The 24,704-nt window shown below is 36.6% G+C and overlaps 1 protein-coding gene across 1 annotated transcript in view; it reads left to right on the top strand.

Moving 5' to 3' along the window:
• The window catches only part of LOC122815699 (vomeronasal type-2 receptor 1-like), a 206,758-nt gene that overhangs the window by 173,848 nt on the left and 8,206 nt on the right, over positions 1-24,704 (top strand). The window contains exon 7 of the mRNA XM_044088421.1: positions 2,514-2,637. Within this exon, the coding sequence (XP_043944356.1) occupies positions 2,514-2,637 (124 nt within the window). The remainder of the gene's footprint in view (positions 1-2,513; positions 2,638-24,704) is intronic.

Raw genomic sequence — 24,704 nt, forward strand, 5'->3', positions numbered from 1 at the left:
GCTGTGGCTGGAGGCAGTATATGGAAACTACAGTCATAAAGCTGGAGTCAAACTCCAATGGGAGGGTAATCCTAAACAACAGAAACATACACACACACACACACACACACACACACACACACACACACACACACACACACACACACACACACACACACACACACACACACACACACACACACACAAGCATGCATGCAATCATACATGCATATACAGAGACATGCACATACACGCTGCACACACACACACACACACACACACACACACACACACACACACACACACACACACACACACACACAAGAATGTGCGCGCTCACATGCACTCTCTTGCACACATACATGCATGCATACTCACCCTCTCACACACAATCATGCACATACACACACACACACACACACACACACACACACACACACACACACACACACACACACACACACACACACACACACACATGCATGCACATGCACAGGCACATATGTTCATAGTAAAATGAACAGTTAGGCATAGTTTAGCTTTCTCATGCAAACTGTTGATATGTGTTTAGAATGTGGAAAAGAACTCGGGATCCTAATAATATTCTATACTTACTGTACAATGAAAGTTCTGTTGTGAGGAATGAAACTAGCAAAACAACCACTGGTAAGGCAATAAAACTAACCAATGTATCCAAACTTTACATGTTTAGATTGTAGAAATGCAGCAAGTTTTCATTGTTTTGCATTTTTTGAGGGGGGGCTGAACTGCTACATAACAGCAGATTCATTAACTTATTATCTGATTACCTGCTTAATCCACTTTAGGACTCCTTGTGACAATTGAGAATATTTTCGAACTCAGTGGGTACTAGGCAGAGAACTCCTACTGAATGGGTGTACCACAAGGTGAACAGATATACTTTCTCATGCACGGTACCAACTCACCTATGGCACATCAGTGTGATATGGGAGCAAACTGGAAACCATAACAAATCTCACACAGACACAAGGAGTACATGCAGACTCTGGGTCGAAGGTGTTTCAGCTGAGAACAGAACTGGTGAACCATTCAGTCTGATTCAGTAACATTAATCACTACATCACTGTACTGATCTAATTAAGGAAATGTACTAATTAATTCCATCCCATCTAACGGCGTCTTAGAAAACATAGGTTCTAGCTTATTTTAGATGCATCAGGCCTGATAGCATTATGGCAGTAACCTGCATTACTTTTATTCATTGCCAATAATTTTAGCCCTGTGGTTTAATTTAATATTACATGACAAATTAAACTCATCTTTACATAACTGCATCTTGCTAGTAATATGCTGATATGTGTTAGAAGCTGTACTATTCAAAAAAGACACAGCAATGCCAAAATATTTGTAAAGACTGCAGCACTTTCAAAAAAACCCCTCAAGATTGTTTTTCTTCTGCCATTTACATAGTTAAAACTAGTAAGAAATTAAAAGAAAGGATAGGGCTGCATTTTAGTTATTGTGGAGATCAACTCTGAAACACCAACTCATATAGAATTAACATTTGTGTTGGAAGACAGTCTTGTCAGAAACAATAAGTTTAATAATGAGTGCAGGAAATGCAAACGTTTTTCATTACATCTCCTGACACAAGATGAGTAAACGATAATCCTGTCACAGGTTTAGCTGTTAGGGTTAAACCTAGTCAATGCTAGTGTATACGGTAAGGGAACAATCATATTTTAAACCACATCTAACTCTAAACTCTGCCTTCAGGTTTAGAGTAGGCCAAAAATATTGTGGGACTCTTACATCACTAGAATTAATGCACTCAGATCACTAACAGTATAGTTACATAATAATTAATGTTTAACATGGTATCTGACAATTAGACACACACACACACACACACACACACATATATATATATATATATATATATATATATATATATATATATATATATATACATACATATATATCTATATATATATATATATATATATATATATATATATATCTATATATATATATATATATATATATACACACACATACACACACACACACACACACACACACACACACACACACACACACACACACACACATATATATATATATGTGTGTGTGTGTGTGTGTGTGTATGTTTAGTCGACATCTGTTTAATTGGCCACAGCGGGTCGTTTATACAGATAGTCAACAAGTATGTGAAATCGACAATCCCCAGGTAGGGGAATATTCCTTTTCCCCAGGGACTGTATGATCTCAGAGTTGAAATATATAGTAAGCAGCGGCGTGAGGGGTGCAAAGACTATGTTTTAATGTTGCTCGTTGCATGCATATTAGTAAATAGACATTTCAACTTTCAATGTAGAGTGGTTTGCCTTCAGGATATCAATATATGTTTTAGTCAACCAACTGAAAGTAAATCATATAGATAGATATACATATTTATATAATCCCTGTTAATCAAAAAATGAAACATTGTGACAAATACATTAAAATCTGCTACCACTGTTGATGTAATTTTTGCTTAATGTGTTATTCAGGTACCAAAGTCTGTGTGCAGTGAAACCTGCCATCCTGGATACAGAAAAGTTGTGCAACAAGGACAGCCAGCTTGTTGCTTTGATTGTATTCCTTGTTCAGAGGGAGAGATTTCCAATACATCTGGTATGTAATTACATTCAGTATTTTAGATGCAAACATTAAAAGCAATAGTTTTTCTAAATGGATGCAGGAAATGTCACAGGTATATCCATTTTACTTCTGCGTGAAAAGCATTGGTCTCAACATCTCTGATCACTAATAGGTGTCGTGTTAATGTAGCATCTCATACAGTGCCTTTACATCACATGTGGAAGAAAACTTATTTCCATAAAGAAGGCCTTGATTTTTCTCAAAGTTGGCCTTGGATGAGTACTGAGCCTTGAAAGTACCACTTCAGTCTTAAGAAGTGTGAAGTTTAGTTCTTCACTGTGGTCTTTGGAGATTAATTTATGGTCTGTGTAGAGCATTTTGTCCCCATGTTTGATATTGTCTCCTCTTGTGGGAATGGTGACTAGTTGTTCCATTGCATTTGAGTTTATGAATTCTAAAACCTTTGGGCTAGAGTGTTCCCAGTCTATGTTTGGGTAGTTGAAGTCTCCCAAAATGATGGTATTTGGAAGGTCTGTAGCATGCTACAAACTGTAAGGCAGTTTGCCTATGGTTAGTTGCACCTGGATAGTCTCCGATGCTTCTGTCCAAGTTTTGGGGCCAGAAAGCATAAACCTGATAGTGCTGGGGCTTGAACTCTCCATACTGAGGTAGGTTGGGTGGCAAGAGCCTTGGCCAATATCCGGTGACAGGTGCAAACCATCCCTTGTGAAGCAGCGTGGCTTGTCAAGCATGTCATCCCAAGCAGACATGTGTGTGTGATGAGTCCTCTTTACACCAGGGCAGTAACTGAGAAGTCTCTGTCCTGACTATTATCTTCAGTAAGGGAGCGTCATTAAAAATAGAGATAGAAATACACAATTTCCCTTAACAGTACACTGGGAACAGGTTCCAAAACCTTGGAATGGACTATATACCTTACTCCAGGTCCCCAAATGAGTCTCCACACGAATCACTGCAGAACAATGTGTCCCAGTTTTTGGTATTTGATACACTCACTCTTAAATATCTGATATTCACACATACATACATTCCTGTGAAAGACTGACACATATTTACCTGCTGTGTTTCTTTGCCCATATTACAAGGTAATGGCTGTCACCAGTCAAATACCATAATAACCTTCAAAAGGGGAGTTCAATTATATTGGGTAAAAATAGATATTGAAACAAGTGGTATTCCAAGCATTAAGGCTTTTCAGAATGGTCCTGGTGTTATCACAATAAGCATAAGCACTCTCAAGTTATTAAAAAAATATTCACTAAATAACCAGCCATTATGAGAGGTAATAAAACATTAAATAATAAATGAAAGGATTTAAAACTTGTAAATATTGAATAACTGGTTCAAATAAACAACAGAATTTCCCACAGAGGAAATATGTAAATAATACTGTAGGATATGTCTCACATTGATTTTAGAAAACCTCTATCTAGCTGTAGTTCCCTGACTAAATGAAGATTAATTTTCCCTATCTAATCTAAATAACTCAGCAAGGCAAGATTATACCCTTACTTCTGCAAGCCAAGATAAGGAATTATGTCTACATTCCAGGCTGTTGTCTGTCCTTAGCGACTGGGAACAACTACTTTGGAAGCAACTGGACTACTACTGCTGAACAGCTCAGGAAAACCACTGCTCTGGAAACCAACAACTAAACAACTGACTCAGAACCTACTTTTATAGCAGATTTGTTTTAGGTAACAGGAGGATGCTATGAATATTGTTCTCTCTCATATCAGACTTTGAAAAATAAACAAACAGCTGCAGTGAAGATTCTATTCTCCCAGCTCTGGCACACAATGACATCACATCTAGGTCAGCTGATTCTGGCATAACATACATTCAGAATTTTCTTTAAAATAACATGTACATTTGGTCAGCTAGAAGACCACTGTTTGACATTCAAACATTTTAAATAAATCAGAGTCATAATCAAAAGACATAAACGTATTTACAAAATTATAGCTAGTCATGCTGGCATATGTAACACAGGATAATTTACAATTATTTACAAACTTCAGCCAAACATGCTAGCAATGATAACATGATCTGATATCCTTATACCCTGGTCCAAAATTAGTCTATTAAAAATCTCTTCATTGCTACAACTAATGTATGCTGAATGAAAATGATAACACAAGGAATTCAACCAAACACATAAGTAAAATGGCATGTTACTAATTGTATATGTTATTAACATTCTTTCCTTGTAGCTTAATAACAAGTCATGGTTAGCTAACGTGCAGTACTTTACTATGTGATACAAGTGCTGACATTATTTTAGAATAATCTGGTATCAGTGTTCAGCAGTGCTCTCTTTTCATTAGTGATAAACAGATGAGCAAAATGACACAGAGAGGTGAATGTACCATTTTCACTTTATTGATAAACATTGACACCATTACATTGGCAGAACAGCAGGTACTTTTATTTCTGGGCAGTACGGAATTAATATATTTTATTTTTGTTTTGTTTTAATGATCTAAAGAAGGATGAATACTGAGCAGCAGGTGTTGATCAGACATGAACAGCAGATAGTAAGTGAGAAATTAAGAAATGTCAAAGTGGTCTGAGGTAATAGCAATTCTTTTTTTTTATTATTATTTAATTTTTACCCATTCAAGCCTACAGCATCTTTTTTATACTTTCAGTTATGGTCTCCAGAGATTTCTTGGGTCTGACTTTTTAACTAAATGTATTATCATCTTATAGTAGACAGAATTAGAACACATCATCATCATCATCATCATCATCTTTCAGCTTTTCCCGTTAGGGGTCGCCACAGCGAATCATCTCTTTCCATTTCTTCCTATCCTCTGCATCTTGCTCTGTCACATCAACCACCTGCATGTCCTCTCTCACCACATCCATAAACATTATCTTAGGCCTTCCTCTTTTCCTCTTACCTGGCAGCTCCATCCTTAGCATCTTTTTCCCAATATACCCATCATCCCTCCTCAGCACATGTCCAAACCAACGCAATCTCATCTCTCTTGCTTTGTCTCCAAACTGTCCAACATGAGCTGACCCTCTAATATACTGATTCTTAATCCTGTCCATCCTAGTCACACCGAGTGCAAATCTTAACATCTTTAACTCTGCCACATCCATCTCTGACAACTGCCTTTTTGTCAATGCCACTGTCTCCAACCCATATAACATAGCTGGTCTCACTACTGTCTTGTAGACCTTCCCTTTCACTCTTACTGGTACCCGTCTGTCACAGATCACTCCTGACACTCTTCTCCACCCATTCCACCCTGCCTGTACTTTCTTCTTCACCTCTCTTCCACATTCACCATTACTCTGAACTGTTGATCCCAAGTACTTAAACTCGTCCACCTTTACCAACTCTACTCCCTGCATCCTCACCATTCCTCTACCCTCCCTCTCATTTGCACACATATATTCTGTCTTAGCCCTGCTGACCTTCATTCCTCTGCTCTCTAGAGCATATTTCCACCTCTCCAGAGTCTCCTCAACCTGATTCCTACTCTCACTACAGATCACAATGTCATCTGCAAACATCATAGTCCACGGGGCCTCCTGTCTGATCTCATCTGTCAACCTGTCCACAGAATTAGAACACGCAAGGATTTATTCATAAAATTACACAAAGACTATTAATCTAGGATGTCCTGAAGTAGAAAAGCCTTGATTATCTTATGCTTTTTTAATCTGATTTTTCAAAACATACTTTGGAATTGAAGGATCTGTGTGGGCTATAAGAGATACAATAATCTACACCACATAGGTACTGATGATGGCAATGGTCAGAGCAGCAGTGGCGGGAATGATTACCTTATAGAGCTACTGGGAAACAGACAGTGACACATTAAAGGTTGCTTTCAGATAGAAGTCAATATGCTCATTGTGTGTAAGTCGTTATACATTTTGAATGCTGTACAGCTTTATGGACTTCTTGATATGACTATGGAGGTAGATGATTAACATTCTGAGTGTAATTTCATTTGGTAAGAAATGTATTTGTGCTGTGTGAGACAGGCGGATGCCATAGATTATTATAACCTAATAATAACCTCTGTATTTCATGTTATAAAACATATTAATGTTGTAATTTACTATGCTTCTTTGCACCAGGGCCATGGCCAAAAACTGTCCCAGATCCAACCTGCCTACGTAATCAACAATACCTGTAACTAAGTAAAATAACAATATAATGTTGTGAGCTACATCATGTCATAATTACACACTTCTGTGGATTACTTGATAAAATAATTGCAGGGCAGATAGTAAAGCATTGCAACTGCTTTAATTATGAAAACACTACATAATCATATTATGAGTGGAATAACTGCCCCGGGTTACAGAGTAAGAAGCAAGCTGTGCTGCAGTTTGCTAGATATGACCATGATGACATTCTGTAATTTATTATAGGCTGCTCTCAGTGTGAAGGTAATGAGTGGGGAGAATTTCCCAAAATATACTGAAAAAAAATTCAATATGTTCAACTACCATTACAGATATGGGCCATGAGGTGTGGAGAGTAATACAGCAGGGTCAATTTTCAAAGCAAAAACAATACCTTTGCTCTGTGTGAATGGGGTATAGGTTCATAGGTTCATAGGTGTTTACTAGGCTAACGTCCATGAGGGCTTTTTACAAACTAACCATGCATCCCATATCTCTGACAAGTTCTGATACTCTTGACAAGTGTAAGCATGGGGCTTGGAAATGAACCATTTACAGGTTACCTCTGTCCTTTAGAGACACAGGTGGCAAACCAGGGATGAATTTCTGGTTTCCCATTCAATTGTCTGAATTGCATTTGAATTAGGTTAGGGAGGAACTCTGTTTCTCATGGATGGGGGGCCTGTTCCATAGACGGGGTAGTTTTTGGGATACATACCTATCTCTCCAGCAGTCCTATCTATATTACAGGCAAGGTTTAAGTCTTTAGAATGGGTAATTTTGGTGCAGTTTGTTTCGTGGATATGCAGGAGGTCCATCAGAGTGGGGTCTGACAATGCCCTGTATCCCAGGCATATATCTCCCTTCAAAAGCCTGTAAGAGACAGAATACAGGGATAGGGCCTTGAGGTGGTCTGCATAGGACATATTACTTATGCCCTGTATTCTTTTAGTAAGGAATCTCTGTGGACATTCCAATTGTTGGATATGCCTGGTTAGGTACATACCAAAGGGGACATTGTACTCAATGATATGTTTGATGAATGCCGGATACAGTTGAACAATGACTTCCTTGGACTTAAATGCCATACCTTTGTTTATAAGTTGCACAACATAGAATGAATTTGTTACCACTGTAGACACATGATGATCAAAGGCTAGATTACTATCTATGTGTGTCCATAAGTCCTTGACTACTGGGTCAACTCTCTCTTAAGCTGGTCTGCAAATGCCCAAAGCATGGCCTCTAGTTTAGAGGTTAACTTCTCCACAAGACCATTAGTCTGGGGATGGTAGGGGTGGTATTCAGATGCTTCACCCCACAGTCCTTCCACAGACAAGTAAGGAAGGTCTGACATGAAATTGACACATATGTCAGTCATTATTTCTCTTGGAAACCTACCCAGCTGAAAATCTCTAGCAAAACATTTGCCACCTTCTCTGCCTCAGTGGAGGACAGAGCCACCAAAATGGGTATCTGGTAGCATAATCTACTACCACTAGGATATATATTTCCCTGTGGAACTTGGGATACTCTGTGGCCCCACAGTATCCATACCTACCCTCTGAAATGGCTCCTCAATCACAGGGAAAGGCACTAAGAGATCTTTGATTTTACCTCCTGCCTTGCCTACTTTTTGGCACTGCTCACAGGTCCTGCAGTACCTGTTACATTCCTTTCAATCCTAGGCCAACAAAAGTTCTGTATAATACTTCTCTTGTTATGCTTTACACTCATATGACCTGCAAAGGGAATGTGATGAGCTATGGGTGGAAGCGCCAGATGGTAGACCCTGGGGACTACCAACTGCTGTATTCTCTCACCCTCTAGCCCTCCCTCAGTGGTCCATTCTCTATACAGTAACCCTTTGTTGCAGTATATGGAATCTCCTTTCCCTTGAGAATCAGGCACCTCTCCAGCTACCTCCCTCAGTCCTTTTAATGTAGGGTCTGAGAGCTGAGCCTGTCTCAACTCTGGCTTTGCAACCATTGCCAGCTCCCCTTCCACAAGAAGTCGGGTATCCTCTGACAATGGTACCTCAATGCCAGCCTGGGTACTACTACTTACCTCTGCCCTTGCAGTCACTCTGTCCAAGGGAACATCAGTACCATACCAGCAGCTGTGGCTCACTTTCAATCTCACTGCTACAGGGTAGTTCCCTCTCTGAATAGTCACTTCACTGCTTCTGGCTTCAAGTGTGCAGTCTGTCTGGCCCCCCCAGGCTAAAAGACACACATGCCTGTCTCCAAGCCTGACTGCATGTCACTGCATAGGTTCATACGTTCATAAGTGTGTACTAGGCTAATGGCCCTGGAGCCTTTACAAGTCTAGCCCATAATGCCTTGGCACTGTGCCATCCAATGTTAGTTCCCAGTGCCTCTATTAGGTAGATCCACTGGAGTGATCCCCGGGGTGAACTTTCTATTTCCTATCTACTCATCAAGATTTCTCTTGAAGATGGCCACTGAGGTGCTCTGCTTGACATGTATGGGAAGTCTATTCCAGAGCATGGGCAGTCTCTGGGTTATGAACCTGTCCCTCCAGCATGTCCTGTTGATTGTGGTAATGCGGTTGAGGTCTCTAGAGCATGTGATGAGGAGGGATTGGGATTTCTTTAGCTGTAGCATTTCTAACAGAGCATGGTCAGACATGGCTTTGTATGTCAAGCAGAGATTGCCTCTTAGTAGATGATATGAGACAGAGAATAGCTGTTTTTTTTGAGTCTGCCCATGTAGGACATGAGTTTAAAGCCTAGGATCCTCTTCATGAGGTACTTTTCTGGCTTTTCCAACTGTTGTATGACTTTAGTGAGGTATATGTCAAATGGGGCATTATACTCAATGATTGGCCTAATGAGGGAAGAGTAGAGAGAGAGATGATGACCTCTTTCTTCCTGGATGCAAACCACTTGATAATGAGATGTGCCACATAGAAGGACTTTCTGACCACACTGGCAATGTGGTGGTCGAAGGAGAGGTTGCTGTCAACCTATGTCCCCAGATCTCTTATAACACATTCAGTGTTCAGTGGGCTCCCATCAATGTGGTAATTAGTGGGATCTAAGATTTTCCCAAAGGGGATGACGATGCATTTTTGCTATTAAGCTTAAGGCCATGGTTTTGACACCAGTCATTGATCTCAGTGAAGCCTTTCTGTAGGATGTCTACATCACTTGGGGAGTTAATAATGGCTACCAGCATGCAGTTATCTGTGTACTTGGTCTCTCAGAGTCCCTCCGTGTTGGCCTGTGTTAAACGTTTGTGCAGTGACAGGAAGGAATGTGAGAAGGAAGTTCAAATACAGCTAACATGGGTTAAACATTTGTGTGATGACAGGAAGGAATGTGAGAAAGAAGTTCAAATACAGCTAAAATGTTTGTAGAAAGGGGCTATGAGCCAGAGAATGTATGGTTGGGGTGTAATAAAGTAATGAATAAAAAACTGAATAAAGAACAGAACATAATAATGCAGAAAAAGAATGTAGAGGAAAAAGAAAGTGAGTTATATTTTGTGTCTAAGTAAACTAATTTTTTTAACATTTTAGAGAAAATAGGTATTACTGGTCCTATATACAGAAAGAAAAATCCTGCCTAAAAATGTTAAACTTTGTTTTTCATATAAAAGAGGCAGGAGTCTTAAGGAAATGTTCGTATATGGAAACTTTGAGAGACTAAAAAATATAGAAAATAATGTAGTGAGATATGGAACTTTTCCATATGACAATTGCACAGTATGCAAACACATAGTTGATAGTTTTGAAAGCATTAATGGAAAAAAATTGATAGAAGAGGCAGCTTCACTTGCAATAGTGAACAGATAATATATAGTTTAAAATGTCCTTGTGGATTATTTTATACTGGAGGGAGCAAGAGAAGCTTTGCTGCAAGATTAAAGAGCACATAAGGGACATCAAGAAGCAACGATTTGAGTCCTGTAGCTATGCACTTTAAGGAACTCCATAATGGAGACCCACAGGGGTTACAGGCGATTTTTTTGGAACAAGTGAATACTAGGTTTAGTACTGATGAAAAAAATTAAGGAACATTTAAGAAGGAAGGAAGCAATATTTATGTTAAAATATGATACAATGTTTCCAAGAGGTTTGAACAGGGAATTCTCTTGGAAGCATTTAATGTAAGAAGGTTAACAAGAATATTAAAAGTTAACCTTTTTAGTTGGCTTTTTTCGTGAATTCTTAATTGGATAATTATTTAATTGATCAAATGCATATATTTAAGTGTATGCTTACCAGCAGAAAGATGTGTTCTGAAAAGGCTTTTCTGAAAGGTGAGGTGCCAGAGAAGTGTTACTTGTTCTTAATGGTATAAGAGTTTGAAGTTTTGCTGTTAACTTTTACTGCAGAAGTTATTTTTTATTTTAATAAATCAGTCTGTGTACTAAACTGAGTGAATTCATCTAGCCTGGAAATTGTGGTGTGAGGTTTGGTTTGTTCTACAGTGTTGTTCTTCAAAAATAAAAATCTATTAAAATATATGGTGTTGTTAACAGGTTCATAGGAGGTTACTAGGTTAATGGCTCTAGGGCCTTTACAAGCCCAGCCATGTTATACCCATGTTCCCTAACTGACCTTGGTTAGATGATCATTAAATCATTCAGCTGGTATTCTTAGATTGTGTGTTGGGATTAAAAATCAATGCATACCTCCTACTGTTTTGGTTGCATACCTGTATGCCACCCAAATGAACTCCCCAGTATAAGCAAGGTACACCTAGCCAGCTCTCGTCTATATAACCTCAGCCCAACCCCAAGAAAGTGATGTGTAATAAAGTAAGACCTTCATTCATTTTGTTTGCAGCACAAATGACATTAAAATGATTTTGTCGTCACTAACCAGTGGTTTCACTTAAATCATTTTATTGGTTATCAATGCCATTCAGTAGTTTAGAATTGAGAAGAGGATATGGGTGATTAAAGGTGGAGTAATGGTGCATTTAAGCAAAACCCCACATTTAAATAAGCATTGATTGGCATCTGTTTTATCAGCACACTTTGGTTGACAAAACAAATTATCAACAGTAGTGTGAGACTGACAATTCCCTGGGTTGGGGAATATGCCCTTTCCCTGGGGATCTTGGAGTTGGAATAAATTATTAGGAGTGGGTGTGGGGATCGGTGAGGCTTATCCTTGTAAAAAACTTGATTTTTAGTTTGCATGGTCTGATGATAACCTTCAAAGCAAGAACTGAAACATGTGGATGTTAGCTTATATAGATAGATAGATAGATAGATAGATAGATAGATAGATAGATAGATAGATAGATAGATATAGATATATAGATAAAGGTAGATATATATTTCTGTACTGAAAAAAGACATATTGAACCCTGACTGATATTCAATTACCAATTAACCAAAAAATAAATAAAAAATAAATTAAAGTGTTATTGGAGGGGGATAAACCCTCCACACCCCCCATGTAGTGGCCTACACCCACCATACCCCCTGCTATTTATGTATACCAGCCCTGATATCACACTAAAAGTGGGGAAGTATATGTGATCTGCTGTTTTTGATGCTTTTCTCCCCATGTGGCCCAAAATGTAAAAAAAAACAAAAACTTTTGCCCAAAGGAATTTAAATGTTATGATTATTTCAGCAAATCAAGCAAAAGAAAATGAGATGTATTTCTGATACTTTCTTTTATTTTTCATTCTGTTTCAGTTTTCAGCTTATTAGGATTTTCCACATTTGTTGTCATGACCACTGTCTTGGCTGTACTAATTTTCTTGCCAAATACCTTCAGTTCTGCATTACAGTCCATGGTCATTTGCTGAAGTCCCTGTTCAGAGTCTGTAGTGCCATATTATGTGCGTATGACAGCTTTGTTATCTGTCCCCTCCCATCTGTTTCTAATGTAGCCTGTCACCAGTATGGACAGGAGTAAGCTCAGAGATAAAACTCGATGCACACTTACTCCAGCAGAGAACACATTTTTGAGTCCAAACACCATTCATATTTTTGTCACTGAGTCCATGAACATAGACTGCACTAATTCTACCAATGTTCCCATGACATCAACCATCTTTCCTGAGACCTTTCATATGGAAAGCCAGTCAGACTATTCTAATCTCCAACTTCTTTTCCACTATCTGTCTCACTGCAAACATCCAGTCAGTTGTACTGCATCCTTTTCTAAATCTGAACTGCTCAACTCCCATCTTACTTACTGCTTTTCATATTTATTAATCAATTAACCTGTCCAGTGTTTGCACTCAGTGTGACAGGAGATTGATACCTCTGTAATAATCACAGTTATGAATGTTAAAGAATTAATTTTTCACGTAATGGATTTATTACTCCTACCATGATAATTTTAGCTAATCCTAAAAATGTTCATATCTGCAACTCTTAGGATATTAACCATTTTCTATCTTACCTTTATAATCTGCAACATCTACTCCAAGACCACCAGTTATTGGAGAGTCTGCCAATATACATCGTGGGATTAGTTCTCCTGTTTTGCTCCTGATGAAAGAAGGAGCATAGGAATATTATTTCCTGAGGACTACTGATCACTGGAAAGCCTAATAACTGCTTCGTAGGTGACACTTTGGAATGTGTGCTTATATTTTGCTCCTGGTGACAGAAGGAGCAGAGTACATTGATTCCTGGCTGTTTCTGGTTCACAGTGAGTGTCTGCGTTTGATCTTCCTAATTGGTCTGGTTCCTTTTCAAAGCATCTAACAGGAAAAGGAAACAACAGACCCCTGCATCATTTGGGACAAGACTGTAGATCACCAAAGAGGCTGTGCTTGCTTCTCATCTTGAGACTGGCACTACTGTTTTGCTTCTGGTGAGAGAAAAAGCAAAGGAGCATTGTGTCCAGCAAAAGTGAAGCTATAAGAGAACAACACTAGTAGTAGCCAGCAGTAGCCATTCAGGTGACTCCTCTGTTTTCATTATTTATGATAAGCTAATTCTTTCCTCTCAGCAAGTACTGCTTGATTTGCTTCTAACTTTAGAATATTTGCCTAAATATTTTATCCATAAATCATCAGGCTCTACTTAATAGCTTCCTTCAAGTGTCTGGCAGTGCCCTGTATAGCCACAGACACCTTAAGTTGAAATTTCACCAGTACCTAATTGCACATAGGACAATCAGTTTGCAGTGAGAAGAATTGCCCCCAGAGTTGGAAATTGGATACTCCTGACATTACTTTATATGCTCACTCCAACTGTCTAATCAATAAAAAAGGATCTCTTGCCATGGATATGAACTTTTCCACTATCTCCATTTACATCTTGTTGAATATGGGCATCCTGAGGTAATGTAGAAATTGTCCCATGTATGTGTGAGAGATGTATTTAAACAATGTCACTGGAGGTAAAGCTCTCACATAAAAGCACTCATAATTTCAATAAGGTTGTCGTTGTCGGTAGTACACATGTTGCACCCATTACACACAATTCAAAGCAGACATATAATCCCACATATGCTGAGGTACTTAAATGTAACCTTCCTAAACCCCAAAGACCTCCCAGACAAAATATACATAACAAACACCCTCAGCAACCCTGAATGCACTCATTCAAAACAACACCTGCATCAACACATATAGCCACATTTCATGGAGCCTCTTCTAGTAAGCCCAATAGGCAAGCCTACACAGAATTCAACATTCTAATCACTGGAGAGACTATTGTTAGACACGCTGATGTCCCTCTCACCAGGCTGAGTAAGGAGAAAGTCACAGTCTGTTGCTTATCATGGGCCACGATTCATCACATTACACGCACTCAGGTAATTGGAACACAAGTACCAGTATGAATCAGTCATAGTCCAAGTGGGTGTAAATGACCTAAGACATACCCCTAGACTATATGAAGGGAGACATCATGGAGCTGTCTGAATATGTGTTCTAGGCAGGTATGAGCATAGCATTGAGCAGCATGTTATCTTCTCTAAGGGTGATGCCAGAATAGGAACAAAAGATGACTGACTTTAATAATTGGCTTAATTTCTGGTGTGATTCTAAAGGGGTGCAATATCTGTCAGCATGGAAGGAGATGGGAAACAGACCATGCTGCTGTGCCATGGATGTTTTGTACATTTCCTGTCTAGGCTTTTGAATATTAGCTAAAACATTGTCCTTCCTCACAATGTCCTTTTTAGGCAATGCCAAACTGAAACTCCTTCTGACATAGGAAATCAAATCCAAAAAAAATCAAAAGGTTTTATTGCTAAATGCTAGGAGCCTAAACAAAAAATCTCCACTCCCTAGAAGTTCTATTCACCCAAGAGAATGCTGACATCTGTGCAGCCACTTATACATGGTTTAAAGCTGCAGACAGCACACCAATACTGTAAGGTTGTAATGCCTTCCACACATTTAGACTAGTTATGACACAGAGGAGGACTAAATGTGGAAGTGTCTTAATTTACATTAAACATAAACTTACCTCAGTGTTGGTCAAGTAGGACAATGCACTTGAACTTCTCCATGTTCAAATCACCACAAGCAAAATCCAATACCACTTCCTTGCAGGTTATAGGTTCTCCTATATGACCCAGGAAACACATACAATGTATTTAAACTTTTTGGAAACAGTCACCAACCAACCCAATACCATATTTGTGGGAGACTTTAATTACTCCACTGTTAACTGAGAATTATGTATGACACCAAATGTATAAGCACAGAGATTTCTGGTTTTTGTAAACACAAACTCCCAGGGCCAGATTTTCAATACACCAACAACGGGTGCAACCACACTGAATCTGGTCCTCACTAATATGGGAGAGTGCTGCACACCCCTAGTGTAATGTCTTCTCTAGTAAGGTCAGACCACAAAATGGTCTCCTTTGAAGTAAAAATAAAACCTGGGACCCCAGCTAACCCTGGAATATTCATGAACTACTATATGGCTAACGTCCTACTATTAAGTGATAACCTGCCAAAATTGCAAGCCCCCATAAACCCTGACAACACTGCTGCTTACTCAGACCTGTTCACAGAAACCCTATGCAAGCATACTAATAGCTGCATAGAGGCAGCTGTACCCAGCAGGAAAACGTGCAGAACTAACTCAGAAAACAATCCACCCTGGTGGAATGACAACATCAACAGGCTGTATAACACAAGGAAGAAAATCATGGCAAAAATTAGGAGGTGCAGCAGCTAGCAGGATAAAAAAAACACTCGCATCAAATTAAACAAACACTCGGAGCACAAATAAAGCCTAACAAAGCCAAACTTGAGGTAAATTTGGCCTTCCAGGCCAAGGGCAACTACAAGGCATTTTTATACAATGTCCACAACCTCAAAGGCAGCACACAGTTGTGTGCAGAGCTCATTGTAAATGGAGCCACCTATACAGAGCCAGAAAATATAGCAAACTTACTGGCTTCCAAATTCAGCTTTAGCTTTACCCCACTCCCCCCATTAACTTTCTCTCAGAAAATACCATCAAATATAATTTACCCTGCTATCACTAGGGCACAGGTCCTTAATTCTGTCTCTTAGGCCAAGAGCACAGCATCAATGGGCCCAGACAATATCCCAGGATACTTTCTAAATAGCATGAAACATGATCTATTAGGCCCTCTGGAATTGCTGTTTAACTGTACTTCTGACATAGGAAATCAAAGCCAAGAAAATATAAAGGTTTTACTGCTTAATGCTGGGACCTAAACAAAAACTCCACTTCCTAGAAGCTCTTGTCATCCAAGAGAATGCTGACATCTGTGCGGTCACTGATACATGGTTTAAAGCCCAGGACGGCACACCGACAGTGTAAGGTTATAACACCTTCCACACATTCAGACTTGTTACTACACAGAGAGGGACTAAATGCTGAGGTGTCTTGCTGCTCAGTGCTAGGCTCATATCAGGCTAGAACACATATTCAGAGAGCTCCATGATGTCTCTCTTCATATAGTCTAGGGAGGTATGTCTTAGGTCATTTACAGGCTTCATGCCTCATGAATGGAGAGGAGCAACCATTATCCCTCTGCACAAAGGTGAGCCATGTACAGACCCTGGAAATTACAGATCCATAATTCTCACTATTCTAATATACAAAGCTATGGAAAGACTTTTTATGGAAATAATCAGCAATGAAATAGGAAAACTCCAGACACTGGACCCAACCCAATTTGGTTTCATAAAGGGCAGATCATGCTTACTCAACCTGGTTGAATTCTTTCAGAAGCTCATCAAAGCAATGGATAAAGGCAGAATGCCTTCCTTGATCTGGCCAAGACATTTGACATGATCTCCCACTCAGGCATTGCTGACAAACTTAAGAAGCTGGGTACAAACCCTTATGTCACCTAGTGGATAGCCAGCTGGCTCACAGATAGGACCCAAGAAGTTAGAATTGGGGAGTCCACCTCTACAAAGAGTCCTGTCACAAGCGGACTCCCTCAGCGATCAATCCTGCGACCTCTCCTTTTTGGCATTTACTTCTATGAAGTCAAGGCCAATGTCAATGGCCTTTGGCTGACTAAATTTGCAAATGATTGCAAATTAGAAGCTGTCATTGAATCACTCACTTACATGAATGTTCTCCAGGAAGGGGTGATGCAAGCAAAGAATGGGGGCCAGAGCCATGGACTAAAACTAAATGCCAAGAAATGCACAATAGTATCATTTGGGAAATTACCTACCCCTGAAACCTATAATTTTGATAACACACCCCTAAGACTTGTCCCAGTAGTCAGGGACTTGGCAACACACATAGACAGTAATCTAGCCTTTGACCATCACATGTCTACAGTAGTGAAGAAATAATTCTATGTTGTGCAGCTTATAAACAAAACAAAAGAATAAAAGCACCCGGAAGGCCATTCAGCCCGTACAAAGTTTATTTTAGGCACAGCAAACACACAGAATTAGTGCTGAAACACCAATACCCAGTGCGTTTTTGTCCATGACTTCCTCAGAATAATGGCAAGTTTGCAAATCCAACAATATATACCACAGCTCATCCTTGATAATTACTTAATTAATACCAATCAATGTTTAACCTTCAATTACAAAAGCAGTTAAAATAGTTAAAATGCTACCCCAAAAACCATTTGATAACAAGTATGATTAGTTTGCAAATACACATTTAAAAAATGAACTAAAATACTAAAAGCTTTTAAAACATATTCCTAATACATTTAATCTAAATCATTAAAGCGTATAGTATAAATATAACATTCTAAAAACTATAAATACTCATGTATAAAACATGTTAAAATTTAAATATATAAATATATGTGTATGCATGAAACAAACATATGTATACATAAAATAGAGCACTACTACCATTAAAAGAAAATACTTCCCCTGAAATTAATATATATACTAGTAACAAAAATGAGTAAGCGTATAAAAAGGGGTCTGCATAATAAATACATAATATGTATAATAAATAATAAAAGCTTATAAACAAAGGTATGGTATCTAGGTCCAAAGAAGTCATTGTTCTAGTATAGTCAGATTTCATTAGACCATCCATTCAGTACAACACCCAATTTGGTATGTACCTAACCAAGCATATCCAACAACTAGAACATCTACAGAGGTTCTTCACTAAAAGAACAAAGGGTGTAAGTATCATGTCCTATGCAGGGCCTTTTTAAGCCTAGCCATCCATTCCAAATCTCTGACAGGTTCTGATACTCTTGATAAGTGTAAGCAGGGGGTTGGTGGATGAAACATTTACAAGCAGGGGCCTGGTAGATGAATCATTTAGAGGTTGCCTATGTCCATTAGAGACATAGGTTCTTTTGAGTACTGTTGGAGTTTGTTGTGTCTGGTGCTGGATCCAACCTTAACAACTTTAGCAGGGGCTGCTTAACAGTTGATAAGGTCAGGTCATGCTCCACTCTGGCACTTAACTGGTTTGTCTTTTTGTGAATAATAGAGAGTGATCACCGTACCCAATGCACTACATTAAAATTAGTAAGGTCTTTCTGTGTCTAGGCAATTGAGTTGTTATATCCCTGCTCAAAAGAATTGTTTCCTTAGTGATAATAATTTGCTCCCAAACATAAATGGCGAAGAAACCTGTTGGGAATTTTTTAATTTTGCCAGCTTGTTACATTCCCAAAAATATGTTCCAAATGTTCCCTTTTTTCCACTAACACCTCCAGCATTTGTTGTCTACCTGAGGAAAATGCATCTGAAGTCTGCTTACATTTTCTCCCACTTCCATGCAAAAGTCCTAAACCCACTTGTCTTTATTGCATACTTGTGAGTCATAAACTAATGTCCTCCCACTGTGCCTTTGTATATTGCATTTGCACTCTCACTTCTTCATCTTTTCTAACCTCTCCTGAATGATTCTTGTACTGCTCACAACAAAACTCTCTTTCTATTAGTCGCTCTGTATATTTAGATGTGTGTGTGTGTGTGTGTGTGTGTGTGTGTGTGTGTGTGTGTGTGTGTGTGTGTGTGTGTGTATGTGTGTGTGTGTGTGTGTGTGTGTGTGTGTGTGTGTGTGTGAGCATTTGTGTGCATGTGCATGCACATGCATGTGTGTGGAAATTTGTATTTTGAGAAAAAGAGTGAGAGACAATACTTAATGAGATTACCCAGTTTTTATTCAGTTAGTTCATGTTTAGAGAATTGATATGATTTTTTTTTTCCTGTGAGTAGAACATTCCTTGTTTAAAAGAAGCATAATTCCCACTCTAACTGAATAATATCTCTTTTGCCACTGGGAAAAATCAGAGCTTAATGTGCTTCACTATACCCACAGTATTCTTCAGAGTACTTTAAAGTACTGGTTGGACTATTTCTTTTCCAGTTTAGACATGCTGATATCAGCAGGAAACACTCATACGCAACAAGTCATGTTTACCAGAAGAATGCAGGAAGATTTGACGTATTGCAACATGCCTCAGTGCTTTTCAGTTTTCCAAATTTATAGAATTTTCTGTATAAGCAAGAATCTCACACCTATAACACTACATTTGCCAGCTTGGAAAATAATATTTAATATAATACAATCCAGTATTCTTTGAATGCCTATTACTGTTTGATTTTTTTCATTGCCACCTGGAAGCCACTGACTCAGTCACATTTCTGTTTTTTTTTTTTTTTAGTGAGACAGTATTTATCTCTAGTACTGCATGTTTATTACTGTATGTATTATGGGCTACTGTACTTGTCACATAGCAGATAATGTATTTTTAGTTTGATTTTTTTCAGAAATCAGGTTTGCTGTTTTATTTCCTGGCTATTTAAGTACTACTAAGCAACTCTCAATACTTGGTCAATGCTTAGAATATATATTAAGAATGGGTCCACCACTGACAGCAGTTGCATCAAGACCACTGATATCAGAACTTATGGTACATAATGATGGATCACTGACTGACTAGCTGGCAAGATCAGGACAGCATTCTATTTATCAGCATAGTTTTATTTATGAGATCACCCTGTTTTTTCATAGTTTAAGGTAATTATCTCATAGATATATTTATGTCAGCAATGAAATATGTATAATCAAACTAATTTGAAGGTGGGATATAATTTAAATTTAAAATTGTAATTTTATTGGGCAAAATTAAAACAAATAACTGTTTTGAAGCTGAGATTTATTTTCATATTACACAGCTTTGCTGCAATCTCATACTGAGGTAACCTAGCAACCAGTCTTTGTATGAGATGTTAAACTGAGGCCCCATCTGTTAGAGTTAGTAGTAGCTCAGGTGGATATAAAAAATCTTATGGAACTTTTTGAAAAGAATAGGGTTCCTTTATTGTTGTACAAAACTCTTATTTACAACATAATTACATATTTACAAATGCATAAATATATAAATATGCAAATATATGCAAACATAGTTATGCATATTTATAATCTCCTTTACAATCATACTTAATTTTCATCCCTATAAGACCCCCATTCCATTTTCCATAACCACCATCTGATTTTACTTATTATGGTGTTAACATCCATTTACATTAAACTTAAATTTAATTTATTCTGTCATTTCATATAATACATATGACATAAAATAAATTATCGATTCTTTTAAAAACTTATTTACTTCTATTCATATAATATCCATATTTCATCATGTCCATCTTTATTTTATCCAATTATTTTATATCTTCAAAAATCTTCTTTGCATAGTTTTCCCTTTAACTGTTTTACTTCTTTACTTTTCAAAAACACATGTTCCACAGTTTCTTCTTCTTGACAATGTAAATATATTCTATCACTTTTCTTTTTATATGGAATATTGTCTTTTACTGGTAATTTATCTGTTGACAGTCTCCAGAAAAAAAAATCTTGACATGCTACTTTCTGATTACTCAGTTTGCTTCTCATTTTTATAGCTTTAATTTTTTCATAGCTTAATTTTTTTCTTGTGTTAGATTTTCCTATTATTTTACATAGTAATGTTCTATCATTACATTATTATACTTCACTTTTATATCTTTTTCTATATCCTCAAAATTATTTTTTTCTTGGAAACATTTTATTTCTTCCTTTATACACTCTTAATCTTTCACTCATTTTTATTATACCCCAAATTTATCATACCTAAATTTACACATCTGTCATCTTTTTCATTTATCCTCTTTAACCCTTTGTTCAAATTTAATGAAACATCATGTACCACTAGGTTAATTAACCCTTAACCTCCTTCCTTGTTATTTACATACAGAACTCCTCTTTTTACTAGGTTGAATCTATAACCTCAAATAAATGAAAAAAAAAATATCTGCAGTAATTCCTTTTGATATACAGTTGGCAACATAAATACACTTGCTAAGCATGCTATTTTCCCATCAGCACTGATTTTTTTGAATGGTAAATTACATTTTCTCCAGAAAAGACAGATTAATTTTATTTTCCCTTGTTTTTTCCATTAAATTCTTCTTACATATTTATTCCCAATGTGTATACCTAGCACAGAAATGTAATTAATTGTAAAATATATACCACCTATCTTTAATTCTTCACCTAAACCTTTAGTTTACTTTTTATTTAAAGCCATCCCTATCACCTCTAGACTCTCATTAGTGCAAATTATTACTTCCTTTTTTCATTGTTTTTGCAATAATTATAATGACATCTACATACGTTAACAGAACTAGAATTCTTAACCCTTCAGGTATAATATACCCACCTACTTCTTCTGTAATTTATTTTACATACTTATCACATTCATAACTAATGCAAAGAATATACAACTCATTTGACATCCCTGTCTTATACCACATATGTGCTTCTTGTCTCAAACACCTATTTACAAGCATTTTATTTTACTATTATTATATACCAACATACATAATTTCCTAACTTTCTCACTTATATTATATTCTTTCATTATTACCGATACAATTTCATGTCCAATTGTGTCAAATGCCTTATTAAGGAATCATTTCATTATTTTGTCTACTCCTTTTCTATTCATAATATCCACTATTTCCTATCATTAATAATGATTAACAACCCTTCCCCTTTATATAATATATTATCATCCATAACATTTTTTTATTTTAGCTTTAAATCTTTTTTGCATTGTTTTCATAAAGATCTTATATCATTATTGTTCAATATGATCAATCTTCATTTTTAATTGTCTTCTATCTTCCTTCTTCCATATGAATTTAAGTAGTCAACTGCATAATTTTATACATAAAACATTCATTTAACCATTCATTCAAAATCTTTATTTTTTGTGCCAGTCCCTTAAATGTATATATATTTCATAACCTATGCCATCTTGTCCTCCAGTGCAGTCTTTATAGAAATCTCTGTATTCTCTTTTTTTATGTTATTTTTTTTACTTAATATGTTTTTTCACTACCTTCTTTTTAAAAACATTTTGATATCATTTATACTACACTATTCATAATAATTTTTGAGTTCTTTCTATGTCTTCTTTTACATTTTTTATTTCTCTCATTACACTACCATCTTCCTTGTCTAATATGCTTAAGTAACCCAATACTTCTTCTCTTTTTCTTTGTAAAATATATTTTTACTTATATAAAAACTCTTGTATTCTTCTTGATTTCTTTCATATACTTTTTATTCCTTGTCAAAGTACTTTTTATCATTGTGTTCTAAATTTTCCAGTGTATCGTTGTACATTTTTATTTCTTTCTCAAACTTTCTCACATTATATTGCCACTGTAAAGATTTTTTCTTGATATTTTTCCTTAAATATCATCCACCATGCAGACCAATTTTTTATAAAATGTTCTCATAATATAATTTTTCCATAACTGCATCACTAATGTCTTTCCTTTTTATTCCATGCTTTCTCACGTATCCTTTTCATTTACTTTCCTATTGTTATATAATCCTTGTTTTCCTTTATCTCTAGCCATATTACAAAAAAGTCCTGCTTCAACTATCCCCCTTTCTACTATGACTAAATGTTCTGATACTATAAAATAAGCTATTTCAGTTCTATACATGCCCCTTTTGTGAGACCATGATTTTTGTCCCAGATTTGTAATTTACCACATATTATAACTTCCAATATTTTTCTTATATCATTTCCTTTATGTTTACGAAACTGTTAAATAAAAATTAATGTCTCATGTTATTATAATATTCATATTTATCACTACACAGTCTAAAAGCTGATGAAATAAAAGTTCCCTTTCTTTACAAATTAGTATAATGGTATGTTGCAATTCTATATACTTGTTCTTTCCATTTTAAATCTAAAATGTTTAATCTTCCCATTTTTTACTAAAGTTACATTTAATATCTTTAATGTATTTCTTCAGAATTTGGTTATTCCAGAACATCTCTTGCTTCCCAAATTCTAAATTACCTTTGCTCTGCACAGTTTCTCTGTTTGTAATCATTTGTCATTTGTTAAAAATCTTGTGCCTGCTAATATAATTACATCTACATCACATGTATTACACCACATCAAGATAACTATTCCTCTTATTCTTAATACTATTCACATTTACAGAAATCACTCTAAAATTTTCATTTTCACTTACATTCATAAGTTCATAGCTAATTACTAGGGTAGCTTTCTTAAGAGGCCATTCTAAGATGAGACAACATCCCAAGTGGAGAATCAAACACTGTTTTCATTTTCACTTACATTCATAAGTTTATATCTAATTACTAGGGTAGTTTTCTTAAGAGGCCATTCTAAGCTGAGACAACATCCCAAGTGAAGAATCAAACACTGTACCCCGTGTCTGTAAGTAAAAACACCTTAAACATCATACCAACCCAGTAACCATTTTTGGTTCCATCCATCTCCTTTCTTTTTTCTTTTGCACTTATCCCTTTATTTTTTCTTTTTTTTTTTCTGTCTTTCACAGTTTTACCAATAACATTCTTTTTTCTTTTACTACCTCTCAGTTTATGTCTTCTTCATCACTTATTTCAGAACTTTCTTTTATGTCCTCTTTATAGTTTTCCTCTTCTAATTTTCTTCTGTTTCTACTACTTCTACAATTTCTTCTTTCTGTTCATTTTCTTCCCTTTCGTTTTCTTTTTTCTTGCTCTTATTTTCATTTTTGCAACCCATTCATAAATGTCCAATTTTGTTACATTTATAACATTTCAACAAACTTTATTTGCATCATTTCTCACTTCCACAGAAACATCACATTTTCTTTTGTCACAGTTACTTATTAAATGTTCTCCTTTTCCACCAAAAACATGTTTTTGGTTGTCCTTTGTATTTTATGACACTCCTATTCCTCACTACATTGATCATGCTTGGTATATGTATATTTTTTCCTCTTTCTATTTTTAACACAATCATCTAGTCCATAATCCCTTTTCACCATAAACATTTGCAATATCTAGTACTTTTTTACATAAAGTTTTCTAATGGAATTTCAAAGTCTCTCTTTCCACCTCTATTCAAAATTGTACATGAATTTTCATTTTTGTTACCTTTTTAAATGTTTTCATCACATAACGAGTCCATGAGTTACAATCTTTCTTTTTTTATATTCTCCAAGA

The sequence above is a fragment of the Protopterus annectens genome, chromosome 1.part1, assembly GCF_019279795.1.
Source record: "Protopterus annectens isolate FY-2018-M chromosome 1.part1, PAN1.0, whole genome shotgun sequence".
Classification (NCBI taxonomy): domain Eukaryota; kingdom Metazoa; phylum Chordata; order Ceratodontiformes; family Protopteridae; genus Protopterus; species Protopterus annectens.